General features: G+C 54.4%; 7 protein-coding genes across 7 annotated transcripts; 3 read left to right on the forward strand and 4 right to left on the reverse strand.

Annotated features, from left to right (window-relative positions):
• Positions 1 to 401: 401 nt before the first annotated feature.
• Positions 402 to 1,034, forward strand: J4E85_011545 (uncharacterized protein; the record flags this gene model as incomplete). The annotated part of the gene is made up of 3 exons (XM_051475747.1): positions 402 to 492; positions 548 to 958; positions 1,021 to 1,034. 3 exons carry the CDS (start codon positions 402 to 404, stop codon positions 1,032 to 1,034), a joined length of 516 nt encoding a protein of 171 aa, XP_051320421.1.
• Positions 1,035 to 1,315: 281 nt separating this feature from the next.
• Positions 1,316 to 1,720, forward strand: J4E85_011546 (uncharacterized protein; the record flags this gene model as incomplete). The annotated part of the gene is made up of 3 exons (XM_051475748.1): positions 1,316 to 1,349; positions 1,376 to 1,448; positions 1,603 to 1,720. 3 exons carry the CDS (start codon positions 1,316 to 1,318, stop codon positions 1,718 to 1,720), a joined length of 225 nt encoding a protein of 74 aa, XP_051320422.1.
• Positions 1,721 to 1,736: 16 nt separating this feature from the next.
• Positions 1,737 to 3,399, reverse strand: J4E85_011547 (uncharacterized protein; the record flags this gene model as incomplete). Its single annotated transcript, XM_051475749.1, has 2 exons — positions 1,737 to 2,030; positions 2,191 to 3,399. 2 exons carry the CDS (start codon positions 3,397 to 3,399, stop codon positions 1,737 to 1,739), a joined length of 1,503 nt encoding a protein of 500 aa, XP_051320423.1.
• A 590-nt stretch (positions 3,400 to 3,989) lies between these two features.
• Positions 3,990 to 5,307, reverse strand: J4E85_011548 (uncharacterized protein; the record flags this gene model as incomplete). Its single annotated transcript, XM_051475750.1, has 4 exons — positions 3,990 to 4,274; positions 4,327 to 4,543; positions 4,595 to 5,075; positions 5,130 to 5,307. 4 exons carry the CDS (start codon positions 5,305 to 5,307, stop codon positions 3,990 to 3,992), a joined length of 1,161 nt encoding a protein of 386 aa, XP_051320424.1.
• Positions 5,308 to 5,553: 246 nt separating this feature from the next.
• On the forward strand, positions 5,554 to 7,764 carry ATM1 (Iron-sulfur clusters transporter atm1, mitochondrial; the record flags this gene model as incomplete). The annotated part of the gene is made up of 3 exons (XM_051475751.1): positions 5,554 to 6,040; positions 6,096 to 7,408; positions 7,480 to 7,764. The coding sequence occupies 3 exons, from the start codon at positions 5,554 to 5,556 to the stop codon at positions 7,762 to 7,764; spliced, it is 2,085 nt and encodes a 694-aa protein (XP_051320425.1).
• Positions 7,765 to 8,349: 585 nt separating this feature from the next.
• Positions 8,350 to 9,834, reverse strand: J4E85_011550 (uncharacterized protein; the record flags this gene model as incomplete). Its single annotated transcript, XM_051475752.1, has 1 exon — positions 8,350 to 9,834. One exon carries the CDS (start codon positions 9,832 to 9,834, stop codon positions 8,350 to 8,352), a length of 1,485 nt encoding a protein of 494 aa, XP_051320426.1.
• Positions 9,835 to 11,643: 1,809 nt separating this feature from the next.
• Positions 11,644 to 12,439, reverse strand: RAS1_2 (Ras GTPase; the record flags this gene model as incomplete). Its single annotated transcript, XM_051475753.1, has 2 exons — positions 11,644 to 12,306; positions 12,362 to 12,439. 2 exons carry the CDS (start codon positions 12,437 to 12,439, stop codon positions 11,644 to 11,646), a joined length of 741 nt encoding a protein of 246 aa, XP_051320427.1.
• Between the last annotated feature and the right edge of the window lie 1,394 nt (positions 12,440 to 13,833).

Consider the following 13,833-nt stretch of genomic DNA (forward strand, 5'->3'; position numbering starts at 1 on the left):
ATTTTCGAATGAGAAATGTATAACCAACAGGGACTTTGCAAGTAGAACTTGTAAGGTGTCGAGAGGAATACGCGACTTTTCGACATAGATGGTGGATCGTGCACCGAGCACCGCGCCCAAACTTTTACTATCTTTACCAATTTGCTGTCGCACCTTATGTAACCGAGTCACGAGTACTCCCACGTGCTTCCTCCCCGGCTGATGCCGTCATACTGTATAGTCAGCCACGCGGCACAGTTGGACCCCTCATCGTGTAACGCAGCTGTCTCTCATCCGCTTCTAGTAAACGCGCACGTTATCACACCGCGGGATTACCAAGGGCGCGCAAAGACTATTCAAAGAGACTCAGCAGCCATAACAAACTTTGAGTAGTGCTGCGATACTCTTCATCTTATCGCAACATGGTCAAGATCCCCGATAGCTTTACCCAGGCTATTCTGAAAGAGCAAGACAGATATGAAGGCAAGTATATCGACGAGAACATCGTTGCCGGTAAGTGGTTTAGCACTCCAAAGCTATGAGACCGGACGCTCACAGCTCCTTCCAGCATTACCAAAGGGCGCAAGCATAGACCTAGTCCGCACGATAGGTGCAACGCACTGGTCGATACTAACCAAGATCGACACTACCATCGCCAGCAAACCACAGTCCTTCTTCTTGAAAGAGTACCGCGATGCAAATGCGAAACACATGGTCAAAGCCGAGTACGAGTCAACAGCTGCTTTGTACGCCGCGGTACCGAACCACGTGCCTCGACCATATGCATCTGGTTGTTTCGCATCAGACTCGCAGCGCTTCTTCTATCTCCAGTCTTATTGCGATATGGAAGATGCGCCTGTGTACGCGGAGAAGGTCTTGACCGCATCTATGAAGCCGTTTGTCGAGGAATTTATCGGCGTACTGGCTGAAGTGCACAGTAATGAGTCGCCAACAGGGAAGTTCGGGTTTCATATCGACAGTAGGTATTTTTGTTGTGCGCGAATGGTACCTTGGATCTGACGCGAGATTGCAGCCTTCCAGGGAAACGTCGTTAATCACAACCGATGGTGCGATACGTGGGAAGGGTACTTCAGCCGCAACTTACGCTGTCTCATAGATCTGGAGCGTTCGATACATGGTGAAGATCCGGAAATGGATGCTCTATGCGCGGAGATTATGAAAAAGGTAGTTCCTCGGCTCCTTCGTCCGATGGAAAGTGGTGGTAACAAGATCAAACCTGTGCTGTTACACGGCGACATGTGGCATGGCAATGTCAGCGTCGACAAGAAGACGGGAAGTCCGATGTTATATGACGCGGGATGCCTTTTTGGGCATCATGAGTACGAAGCAGCGCCGTGGCGTGCTACGAGGTATGCTTTCAACAAAACGCATCTAGACGCATATCTTGAGATCGTCCCTGCATCGAAGCCGCAGGAGGACTACGACGACAGGAACGAACTCTACGCAGTGTGAGTATTGCGACGTTCTATAGCGCATGTTCACGCTAACGAACAAGTCGGAACAATCTTGTAGTATCATGTTGCTGGAAACAGAACAAGACTACTCGACAGTTGTAAGTCGCGAGCCTCGCTGAGATTTGGCGCGTCGATTGACCATATGTAGGGCGATTGAGGGGATGCGAAGCCTGGTAACCAAGTTTCCAGATGGATACGAGGGGTATGTCGCAGCAAATAAGGCAAAGGGTAAGCGCGATTCTCGGGAGTTGAACGCGAAGTTGTAGAGGAGAGGATATCACCTCACTTTCCCTCAGTTCTGCGCACCATTCCTTGCGTACATCCGTCTTGCTCACGTGCTTGCCGTCCATTGCGCCATGTCATACCTCTGAGTCGAATGAAAATGGTTGCGATGGCACTGAGCATACCAGAGATTGCGGCGAGAGCCGTGAAGAACCAGCCCTTGCCCATCACTTCTAGAAGAGGCTGCATGGCGGCAACAGCTGCTGCTGAAAGAGCGCATCGTGTGATGTTACCTGCTGCAGCGGCAGTGCTTGTGTTCTGCGGAGAAATGTCCACAATGAGGGTGTTGTGCGTCTGGAACGTTGTCAATACTGCTGCCGGTTGTACATTGTAAAAGCAATTACCTGACAGATGCATGTAGCGAGAAATCCATGCACGAACAGAAAGATCAGTGGTACACTTATATGCTGCATAACCGTCAGTGGTGCAATCATATGTAGTGGAGGTGGCATACAATTTCTTCGCGCAAGACCCATCCGTACCCCACAATGACTGCAGTCGATGTCGGGATCAGAAGCCACGACAACCGAGAGCGTGCCTTCTCGATGGGAAATTTGACCAGGTCGTCACCAGCGACCTTGTCGACCGTGATGTTATTCGCCTTGGCTGTGAAGCGGTAGTTGTAGTCCATTAGTTTCCCATTAATGTAACCACCAAGGATGACACCAGTCCCTATGGAAAAGTAGCATAGACCAACCTGGAGCTCATCGAGACTGTAGATTTCCGTGAAGATGACGGGGATGGATGCTTGGATGCAGTAGTAAGCGGCGTAGTAGACGGCACTAATTGAAAGGACTGCAGCGGTGTCTCGGTGAAAACAAACCAGCAGAGCTTGGAAGGGGTTGGGTATGAGGCTTCTCTTCTTCCAAGCCCTCTGTACTGTACATGCTTCTAGCTGTCGCTGCCGGCTTGACTGCAACAAAGGCATGTTCCATTTGGGTGCTGGAATACTGCCGTTTCCTACGACATTGCGCCCAGTCTCCGGGAAGACAAGGCTTAATATGACCAGAAAAGCAGCTCCGATGATGACTAGCAACCAGAACACCCATCTGTATCCAGTTCTTGATGCCATTACGCCACCGACTAGAGGGCCTATACTTGGACCGAGATTTGTCGCAATCATCGCAGGCCCTAACATGCTTCCCCGAGTGGCTGGCGTTGCTACATCGGCAATGACTCCGTATCCGATGGCTACCGTTGCGGAGCAGCCGAAACTCTGGACGCCACGCAGGACCATCAGAGCAGCATAGTTCTGCTGAAGAGCGAGACCCAGGTTTGCGCAGACGTATATAGCGAAAGTGATGAGGTACACAGGTCGCCGTCCGAGATTGTCGGCCAAGTCTCCACAGAAGGCTGGTGCGATTGCTTGAACAATGAGGTATGTCGTGATGGTAAGGTTGATTAGGCTGGCATTGACGCCGACAGCGCGTTGGAGTTCTTCGAGACATGGAAAGTATATGTTGGCTGTGAATGGTGAGAAAAACATGCTGCATCCGATCAACCATGTAATCATGCGCCGCTCGGCCTTGGTGAAGACTGTGTATGGAACAGCTGTTTCTGTATTTGAAATAGCAATCTTTGCCTCGACTTCTGTCATGTTCGGCGCGTCTTCGTCTTTGGCGAGGACATGATCGTTGCTTGAATGATTCGGCTGGGTCTGCATCTTCTAAATCTGTGGAGTAAGGTCGAAACAGTGAAGCGTCGATGTGAGCTAGCGTCAAAAAGGCTGCCTTCGGTTTGTCAGTGTGAAGTCTCAAGACTGGTCTCTTTTCCTGATTTGATAGCGATAGCCCTTGGTGGACAAGCAGGCCTTGCGCGTGACATCGCGTGCTGTGGCACATGCTGTCCAGTCATACAAGACGTATGCGCAGGTATACCCCGCCATAGCGGTGGTTGCGGCGTAGTTAGGACGTGTCTTGACTGTGATGTCGCGCGCAGGCCAGCGTCTGTCGCGAACGCGAGATGGTGGAAGCGATGCGGGCAGTGGCTGGGAGATGTCGCGTTCACGCTAAACGATCTAGTGTCCGGACGTTTGACACGCCATGTCAAGGTCAGCAGTAACCCCTTCGCACAACAAACGATACTTCCTCCCATACTCATGAACATCCTGCCATTCTTATCAAGCAAAAGCGTTTGATATATGCATATCTTCCTCACGTTAGGTATGAGCACTTCAAATCACACAGCAGCGCCTTCTGTTTGAGACCACACTGCACAGGTCCATGTCATAAATATACATACTGTACAGATGCTCTATACCTTCACGTCCTGCACCTTCGGCTTCTCAAACTCAGCCTTGCCATCTTTCACGGTGGCATACCGTATTGTGCCCGATGCGTCTGTGTTGGGTATCGGTGCTTTTGTGCCTTCTCCTATTGACTTGATCTCCTCTTTGATCTTGCGCGTGGCGGCGTCTTCAACGGCGCCTGGTGGGCTGTCCGCAATCTCGTCAACGTTTCTTAAAGTAAGGACGTCGCTGATTCGTGAAGCGCGAGACTGGATGAGCATGGTAGTTGGGCCTTCGAAACGGAGGAATAACTGCGGAGTGTTAGTATTCGCAGAAACAATGTTGTACAGGAATCAATCTTACCCTGTCGCCCCAGACTGTTCTCCGCAACCATGTCTTGAGAGTGTAATATGAGGTTGCCAGAGCCCGCCATGTGCCTGTCTTGCTCATGGTGCGGAAGAACTTGGTATTCTGGACCATTGAGCCAAAGCCAAGGTCTGGCACTTGGAAGCGGAGGTTCGACGACTTGAACCGGAAAGGGATTGGTGGGGTGTTGGAGGCTGTGTACGCTACGACGTTGCTACAATGCTGTCAGTGTAAAGTCCTGAGTATTTCTGTCGTCTCAACATACCTGGGATGCGCAACATAGCTTTCGCCAGCCTTGACCTGGACCTGATATATTTGCCCGCTTCCTGCAAGCGCAAGTAATCCCCTGCCTGTGATATATGTGTTTCCCCAGTGTGCCAGCCCCAATTTTACATTGTACTGCGGCTTCAACTTTAGAGTGTGGCCAGTCCAGGCGAGCAATGCATTTCGTTGGCTAACAATCCAATCATCCCTTCCGTCCATGTTGACCGAGACGATACTCGATATGGGTGCCTTTGTGGAGACGAGAGCTGTGACGGGGCTCGTCGAAGACACTTTCTGGTAGAGGAAGGGGATGCCGACGGGGGCCCTCTGGAGGGGCTCGAGGAAGGAGAGGGTTGAGAGCGTGTTTTCCGACTTTCCGCTGAGGCCGACGAGTGTGCCGCGGCGGGTGTAGAGCGTCTGCGAGGCGGAGAGGGAGACGGAGAGGAGGGAGAACGGGGTGCCAATGACTTCGAATCGGGCGTCTGACAATTTCTTTAGTCTTTTTGGTGGTTTATTTGATTATATCGACTTCTTACCTGGTGTGTGCATGGGCGTCGCGGTGCCCTCAACACTGACTGCCTGCTGCAGCGCGGGCTCATTTGACGAGCTGGTGGCTGATATGTTGATGCATCGCGCAGCCAAGGGCGTCCGCCGTATGGCAGCGGCGGATGTGGGCGAGAAGATCCTCCAGGGCGAGGCAGCCGGTCGTAACATGGCTGTGCCGGGCAATTGGCGCGTGACGGGCGGCGAAGATGTTCTGGTCAAGCTCGGAGCCGCGATGATGCAAGAACGCCTCGCTTCAGCCCTGCCGCCCAAAACGCGCTAGACAACGTGGGATGCATGTCTCCAGGTACTCACAGCAAACACTTTCTTGCCATCTTGTCCTCCTCCGCCATTGAAGCTCTCCACAGCTTCTCTCTCCTGTGACAGCGGTGCAGAGACCTAACATGTGACATCGCCATGTTAATCCAACCACTCGCCCGCGCCGCCAGTCGGCCGGGTCTTCGATCGTCCAGTTTGCGCCCGCATCCTCTCCACCACGGCATTCGCGTATTCACCTGCTCTCCGCTACACAGAAAGGATGCACACGGCCAGCGGCCAAAGCCCGGCTCTAAGCCCGCCATCGAAGCGACCAAACCTGCCGCCGACCCCGCCGCGGCCAAAGTCGCAAAGACGGACCCATTGCTGCAGGAGCAGGTCCTGACCAACAAGGAGCAGCGCAAGGCTGACTGGGCCATTATGAAAGAGATGTCGGCATACCTGTGGCCAAAGGACAACATGGGCACGCGCTTCAGGGTCGGAATTAGTCTGGGCTTGCTGGTAGGCGCAAAGCTGCTGAACGTCCAAGTCCCCTTCTACTTCAAGAGCATTGTAGACGCCATGAACATAGACTTTGCGGCTGTTGGCGGCACAGCGACCACAGTGGCAGGCTCTATGATCATCGCATGTAAGCTAGACCCAACAATGCATCCCATTTCCACCCTGGCTGAGACTCCCTTCAGACGGAATGACTCGTATTGGCGCCACTGTTTCCCAGGAACTGCGCAATGCCGTCTTTGCCAGTGTCGCCCAGAAGGCTATTCGTAAAGTCGCTTGCAGTGTCTATGATCATTTGCTAAGGCTGGACCTGAGTTTCCATCTATCGAGGCAAACTGGAGGACTGACGCGCGCCATTGATCGCGGTACCAAGGGTATCAGCTTCTTATTGACTGCCATGGTCTTCCACATTTTCCCTACGGCATTAGAGATCTCCCTAGTATGCGGTATCCTGACGTACCAATATGGCTGGCAATTCGCTCTCATCACAGGCACAACCATGACCGCCTACTCTGTCTTCACCATCATGACCACCTCATGGCGCACTAAGTTCAGGAAGCAGGCAAATGCCGCAGACAACAAGGCCGCGACGGTCGCCGTCGACTCCATGATCAACTACGAGGCAGTGAAGTACTTCAACAACGAAAAGTACGAAGTCGGCCGCTACGACAAGGCTCTGAAAGACTACGAGAAGGCGTCCATCAAGGTCGCCACCTCCCTCGCCTTCCTCAACTCCGGTCAAAACATCATCTTCTCCTCCGCCCTTACCGCCATGATGTACCTCGCAGCCAACGGCGTAGCCACCGGTCAACTAACCGTCGGCGACCTCGTCATGGTCAACCAGCTCGTCTTCCAGCTTTCCGTGCCCCTCAACTTCCTCGGCTCCATGTACCGCGAACTCCGCCAAAGCCTCCTAGACATGGAAACACTGTTCAACCTCCAAAAGGTCAACGTAGCCGTCAAAGACAAGCCCGACGCCAAGCCCCTCGCCCTCAAAACGGGAGAAATCAAATTCGAAAACGTATCCTTCGGCTACCGACCCGACCGCCCCATCATCAAGAACCTCAACCTCACCATTCCTGCGGGCAAGAAAGTCGCCATTGTGGGTCCTAGCGGCTGCGGAAAGTCCACCATTCTAAGACTTCTTTTCCGCTACTACGACGCACAGGAGGGCCGTATTCTGATTGATGGCCAAGATATTCGCGATGTTACGTTAGATAGCTTGAGGAGGGCTATTGGTGTTGTACCACAAGACACCCCGCTCTTCAACAACACTATCCAGCACAATATTCACTACGGCAACCTAGAAGCGACACAGGAACAAGTTATCGAAGCGGCAAAGAAAGCGCGTATCGACGAGAGTATCAGTCGCTTCCCCGACGGCTACGAGACCATGGTTGGCGAGCGCGGAATGATGATTTCAGGCGGTGAGAAGCAGAGACTAGCCATTGCGAGACTCGTCCTCAAGGACCCGCCGTTCTTGTTCTTCGATGAAGCTGTATGTTCATATCCCCCCATCCCTACTGCCTTACCTTTTCACCAATGACTAACATAACATCCCACACACAGACATCCGCCCTAGACACGCACACCGAGCAAGCCCTCCTCTCACACATCAACTCGCTCGTCAAAGAGAAGCGCCGCACGTCCGTCTTTGTCGCCCATCGTCTCCGCACGATTTACGACTCCGATGTTATCATCGTGTTGAGAGAGGGTAATGTGGCAGAGAGTGGAACGCATCAGTATCTTATTGATCGCGATGGTTTGTATAGTGAGCTTTGGAGTGCGCAGGAGACTATGTTTGTGGAGAAGGAGGAGGAGGGTGAGGGTAAGGATGGAGAGAAGAAGAATTAGATAAGGTTGGGAGGTTGGGGGGTAGTGTAGGATAGTTAGATGTTTGTGAAGGTGGATTGTAAATACATGGGTTTCTTCGAGACTTCGCGTGCGTCGATTGTGCTGTTCATGAAAGGACTTGATGAGTACATGGCATGGGGATATAGCAGAGAATATACCACGAGATGACCAGAGGGCCCGCGGTATGGTAACGTCGAAGCAAACGATCACATCGAAGATCCTAGAGAGGTCGTAACGTTCCAGGAGCCAAAACAACGAGGCAACAGCATCAACTCGCTGCCAAATAGGCCTGCGCGGTGACCGTCAAAGTGTGACTAGATGAGCGGAGATATAGATCGTATGAGTCCAATCCGTCTGACCCGGCACCTGGTAATGCAAATACAATTGCCAACGCGGCCCAGTGACTACCGTCGTAGGGGTCATGGTATCGAAGGCGGATTTGAGTCTATCCAAGATCAAGGAACTCGCTGTTGTGCTTCTAAATAACGAATGCCGAACTGAGTCCACGGTCGTACCCTTACCCATACATAGAGCAGTCCCATCCTTCTCATAAATCTCTTTCACCTCGCGGTATCAAAGTCGCATTTAACCAACATACGTAGCCATCCTTCCCCACTCCCCATCCCTTCTCAGCCCTTCCAAATCCTCCTCTCTTAAACACATCGCAACAGCCACACTCCCATCCCCACTCTTCGGCATCAAATACACCAGCCCCTCCACAGGCACAAAGCCCGGTCTCCTCACTGCAACCGCCTTCCCCAACCCAAGTCCAAAGTCCCACTCGTAAGCCGGTACTTTCGTCCACGAGCTAAGCGCAACGTCAACGCTCATATCGAGGGTAGCAGTCGGACTCGTTTTCGCCGCATTGTCTGGTGATTGCGCGAGGAAAGTGACGAGGGATCGTGTTCGGAATGCGATGTCTGAGGTTGCGGGGTCGACGGAGTGGCGCATTGTAGCGGCTATGTGACCGAGGGGGGTGGAGAGGAGGGTGGAGAGGGTGTAGCGCGTGTATGCCATGTTTTGCAGTATGCCGGGGTAGTTGGGGTGGATGTTTAGGTAGCGTCTGGCGTCGACGGCGCGGGCGAGTGTTGTTGGGGTGGATGGAGGTAGACGTGTTTGTCTTGCGCGGAGGACGGAGAGGAAGATGAATGCGGAGAGGGCGTCGTCGGTTGATATGAAATTGGTGGAGTCTTGGGGAAGTGTGGTGGTCGCAAGATCCTTTAGTGTCTTCAAAGACGATGCTGAGAAGTCGAAGTACACCCACCTGCATTTGACAGGTGCTCCAGCAACCGTCGACTCAGCGGTATCCTCCTCTTTGACAACCGTTGTCGCTGGAAGAAAAAGCTGGTTCCGCAGTTCAACTCCAGGCACCCAGCCCTCATCCTCAATAAGCGGTACAACACCCGTCCTCACCATATTACCTACCTTTCGCTCCTCTTTGGTGAACTCCTCACCCGCACAAGCCTTGGCCAACCAGCCTATCACAGCCGCCTGACCCATCATATCGCACACATTATGTTGCAGATTAACACAAAGCACGATACCACCCCGAATATAACTGATCTGCACCAGCATCACGGGAGCAGGCCGATCATCCTCCCCAGACGCCTTCCTCGGATCGAACCCCAAAGCAGCGAGCGTAGGACACGGCGCCCAAGTCTCTTCACCCAACATGCGCATCGGAAAACCCGCATCTGCGATCTGCGACGCGCTGGGTATCTCCGCATCGGAAGTATAATCTCGTACGATACACTGCGGCACCGGTTCGTATGGCCGGATCCTGTAAAGGGGAGGCTTGGCCGTGACGTCGGAATCGGAGTCATCAGAATGAGAATTTGCATTGGCATTGACGTCGACGACCTGACCAGCAACCCACGGGAAAGTCTTTGCTAGCCCTGCCAATCCGGCGGTGATGATCGCAGTGATTACAGTAGTATCCCGTGACGCTGGTACCTGCCCCTGCCCCTCCGACAGCGGAAAGAACAGTGCAAGTTGGGTATAAAGCTTGAACAGAGCGGGCTGGGCACCCATCAGGTCGATATCCATATCCAAATCCGGAAGCAGGGTCATGTTCGGCAACTAGGATACGTTGCGGTGATCTTTGGGACAGCATGTTAGTTTAGTTCCAACGATGGCGTGATGAGGGGGGGGATTTGGAAGGGCAACGGTAGAGTAAGTGACATTCTGGGCTTACGCGTATGGGTGGTCGCTGGTGATGGAGGTGCCGTTTTCGCTGGACCCCGCAGTGGTTGACAGACTGGACTGAACTGACAGGTACGAACGTGTCCCGCCTTCTGAAACTGCAAACGCGTCAAGGCCTGACGCGCAATTGACCGCAGTTGCTCCTCCTCGACTCTGGCGTGAGGTCTGGACTCGCTGAGGTGTGCAATATGGGATGGGATTATCCTAAGCAGCGTTGGTACCGGTTTACTTTGTACACAAGAACAAGTGCACCAACGGCGTAAACTCATCATGACTCATTTTGATGCTGTGAGACGTTGCTCATAGCATCGTGAGATGAACCAAGATCAGCTTTTGAAGGGCCGCCGTAGCGAAAGTATCTTGTGAACTCCATCCGACAAAGCACAACATCCACCTCTCGAACGTGTATGCATCAAAGGGCCGCCTGGCTATCGTCGCAACAGCCAGCCAGTACACATGGGCTCGTCCCATCGCTAGCCTTGCCGTCTCGGGGGACTTGCAGGGCACTTTGATGACCCGCAGTATGCAATGCTGCCCAACTTGACAGGAGAATGCCAGAAACGCCCCTCTCCTTTTCCCACCAACACGTCGAGGGAAGAAGAGAGGTCAGAAAAAGAACGGCCAACAATAGACTCTGCCCGCATGCAAGGCAAATTCACGGTGGCGAAAATTTCACTTCGTTCGTTCGCAGTCGAATATGCACGGCGGCTGGGTGTACCTGGAGCTACCAGCTGCACTCGCCGCCTGTACGTGCTGGGATATCGCCAACGTTGGCCCGCTGCCGCAACGCACGCACGCACGAAACAGCAGGGGAGGCAAGGGGATTGTCTCTCTCCCCTCCCTCGTTACTGCACGAGCAAAAGTCTCCGTTTGCCGCTCTCGTCTCCAGCTGCATTGTGCTTTGATTCATTTGTCGATGAAGGAAGTAGAGCGATTGGCTGGTTTGCCATTTAATTCAAATACAAAATCCCCGCTTGTCGCTCGCGTGGGAAGGGCTGGCTCTCGGGGTTCCACATGTCCTCAGTGCCGGAGTCGGGTCGGTTGCTTTGTGGGGAAGACGTACCGGAACATCGGAGACACACTATCCGGGACGAAAAGATGAAGATCACACATGTGAAGAATCAAGGTATGTAGGAGGAGGAGGAGTAGTTATGTACCAAAAAACATAGACGTTGAATTCGAAAGGTATCTCGGGGGGCGTTATAGAAGAATGTGTGACCCAAACTGAACCCATGACTTTTCCGTCCTTATTCCAGGTTTTGAGATTTCCAAATATGCCATGCGCTGCTGACAATAAACACATGCTACCACAGTACCCGTCTTCCAGATTGTCGACATGTTGCCTTCTTTTCGCAACCCGCCAGCCCTAGCCCACTTAATCAATTCAGCCGTACAGTGTCATGCAAGATCTCAGTTGCTGCGCAGATCTCAGTCGTTAAGGAAATAAGAATAGGCTAATGTTCGTAGTACTCCAGATACTCCATGGGTCTCATGCAAAACCAAAGTGAGACCATCGATGCAAACGCCGCTCATATGCCGACGCCTTGTTGAGTGCTTTCTATCAGTGATGTGGCACGACAGTGGGAGGTGTCGTAGCCCGTTATGGTGCAGTAAATCCAAATATGTATGTCGGAAGGCGTATCGGTCGCTGGACCGAGGGGATGTCGAGCCGGGAGCTCATAGAATGACGCACTTCGGTTTCTCTTTGCCGCGCTTGTTGCCGCCCGTCATGCCGGCACCCCGTGTGCGACGGTCGCCGGCTCCTCTTGTGCGGTCCTTCTCGTGCAGGCCGGTACGTACGCGGGCTTCTTTCCTGTCTGTGGGGTTGCGTCCGCTGCCTTGTCGTTGCCGTCGGAGCTGTCTAACGACGTCGAAGAAGGCCTTTTCGACGTTGACGCAGTTTTTGGCGGATGCCTCGACAAAGTCGCAGCCGAGTTCTTTTGCGAGAGCTTGACCCTCTTGGGTGGAGACTTCACGCTCCGTGACACGGTCGCATTTGTTTCCGACGAGCATCACAGGGGCCTGGCCGAACATGGGAGCTGATGCGCTGATGGGCGAGCCGGGATAGGTCGGTGAGCCAGCCATGGCCGTCTCTTTGACGCGCTGTATTTGGCTGTGGAATCGCTGTATGCGGGCGAAGGAGGAGCGTGATGAGATGCTGTAGACGAGTACGAAGCCCTCGCCGTCGCGTATCCATTGGTCCCGCAGGGCGATGTATTCTTCTTGGCCAGCCGTGTCGAGGACTTCGAGCATGCAGGACTGGCCGTCAATCTGCACCTGCTTGCGGTACGAGTCTTCAATGGTGGGGTCGTAGGTCTCAACGAAGTGGTTCAAGCACAGCTAGCCGCGGTCAGCCAATGTCAAGGGAATGGGGGAAACAGGAGGGCAGGGCTACCTGTATGGTCAGGGCGGTCTTTCCCACACCACCGTCGCCCAGCACCACCAGCTTGTACAGCGTCATTTTCCCCGCCATGGTGTCGGTAGGAGAGCAGAGTCGGCCTCGTCAATTCAATGCAGGCAGCGAGTCAAGGGCGGATGGGGCACAGATAAAGGACGGGGCGTGGTGCAAGCAGCTCGCCACGTCGTCGCAGTGTCGTCTCGTGTACAGCAGCGGGATTGCAGCTGACCAGCGGGCTCAGCGGGTTCAGCCTGCGTTGGGAGCTGCGAGAGATCCAGAGGGGCGGGACGAAGGGGGCGGCGCGGCCAGAATGAGCGTCTCGATGTCGTGGTCCCAAACGGCGGTCCACACTCGCACGGCAGCACAGGGGCGCGTGTCGACGGGGAGCTGCAGGCGCTTCAGAATGGATCGGCTTGGGTGAGCACAACGGTTGCACGCAGACGTCTCGGCGGAAGCGAGGCCTGTGCAGCTGGGCCGACGCAGAAGGGGCGGCAGACGCGAGCGGGGAGCAGATGCGCGTTGGAGCAAGTCGAGTTGGGAGGTGGTCCGGTGGTGGTCGAGGGGATGGGAGAAAGTTGGGCGAGGCGTCTTGACGTGGTCAGGGTTCTCTGGGAGTGGCTCGTGTCCCCACGTGAAGATGTGGATTTGGAAGCGGGCGATGGACAAAGCGATCAGGGCTTCTAGGGTGCAAGCGTCCGAGTCCGGGGCATCACCTATCAGCAGCAGCGTCTACTATCGGGGCTCCGTTGCATGAGCGCGGGCGACGTGGGATGGGCAGGCAGCACGGAGGACGGGGGCAACGATAGCGGCGTGATGGATGAGGGAGGTCAAAAAGAAACGCGATTAGTCGACATGGGCCTCCGGGGTTTTTACGCTTCTGCGTCGAGTTGGCACCTTGGGCCTTGGGCGACGGCGCTGCAGCACTGGGGGCTGCCAAACGTCAATCCGCCTAGTCCTATCCAAGCCATGCAGACGAGAAACAGCCAAGGGCCTGCAGCCAGAAGCACTCAGGACCGCCTCGCCGACCCGGCCCCGTGGCTGGCTGCTGCGTGCCCATATAAGCCGACGACGCCGTGCCGCCCCAGGTCGTGGAAGCCTGGTCTCACTGTGTGCGCCCGTCACGTCCCAAGGTGGTGCCGTCACGACCAAACGGCCAGAAGAGCTGCCGTCGTCTCAGTGCGCAAGCGCAGGCGGCAGGCCCTAGGACATGCTAGGGCTGCAAACGGGGGCCCCCTTGGGGGTGCCATTGGGGAGAGAGGCACTACACATGCACCCTCGACTCTGTAGGAACAAGAAAGCCGCCGAGCGGCCTGCCCACCAGCACGCTGACTCCCGGCTCCAGCCACACCAAGGAGTCGAGGGCTCGCTCACCAAGGGCGGCCAACTCCATGACTCCAACGACTCCAACATGTGAATGCTGTTTCGACATTGCAGGACAGGTCGGCCACTTTTGCGCCAGGGTTTCAGTC

The sequence above is a fragment of the Alternaria conjuncta genome (assembly GCF_024043145.1).
Source record: "Alternaria conjuncta strain BMP 0040 chromosome Unknown scaffold_37, whole genome shotgun sequence".
NCBI classification, from domain to species: Eukaryota; Fungi; Ascomycota; class Dothideomycetes; order Pleosporales; family Pleosporaceae; genus Alternaria; species Alternaria conjuncta.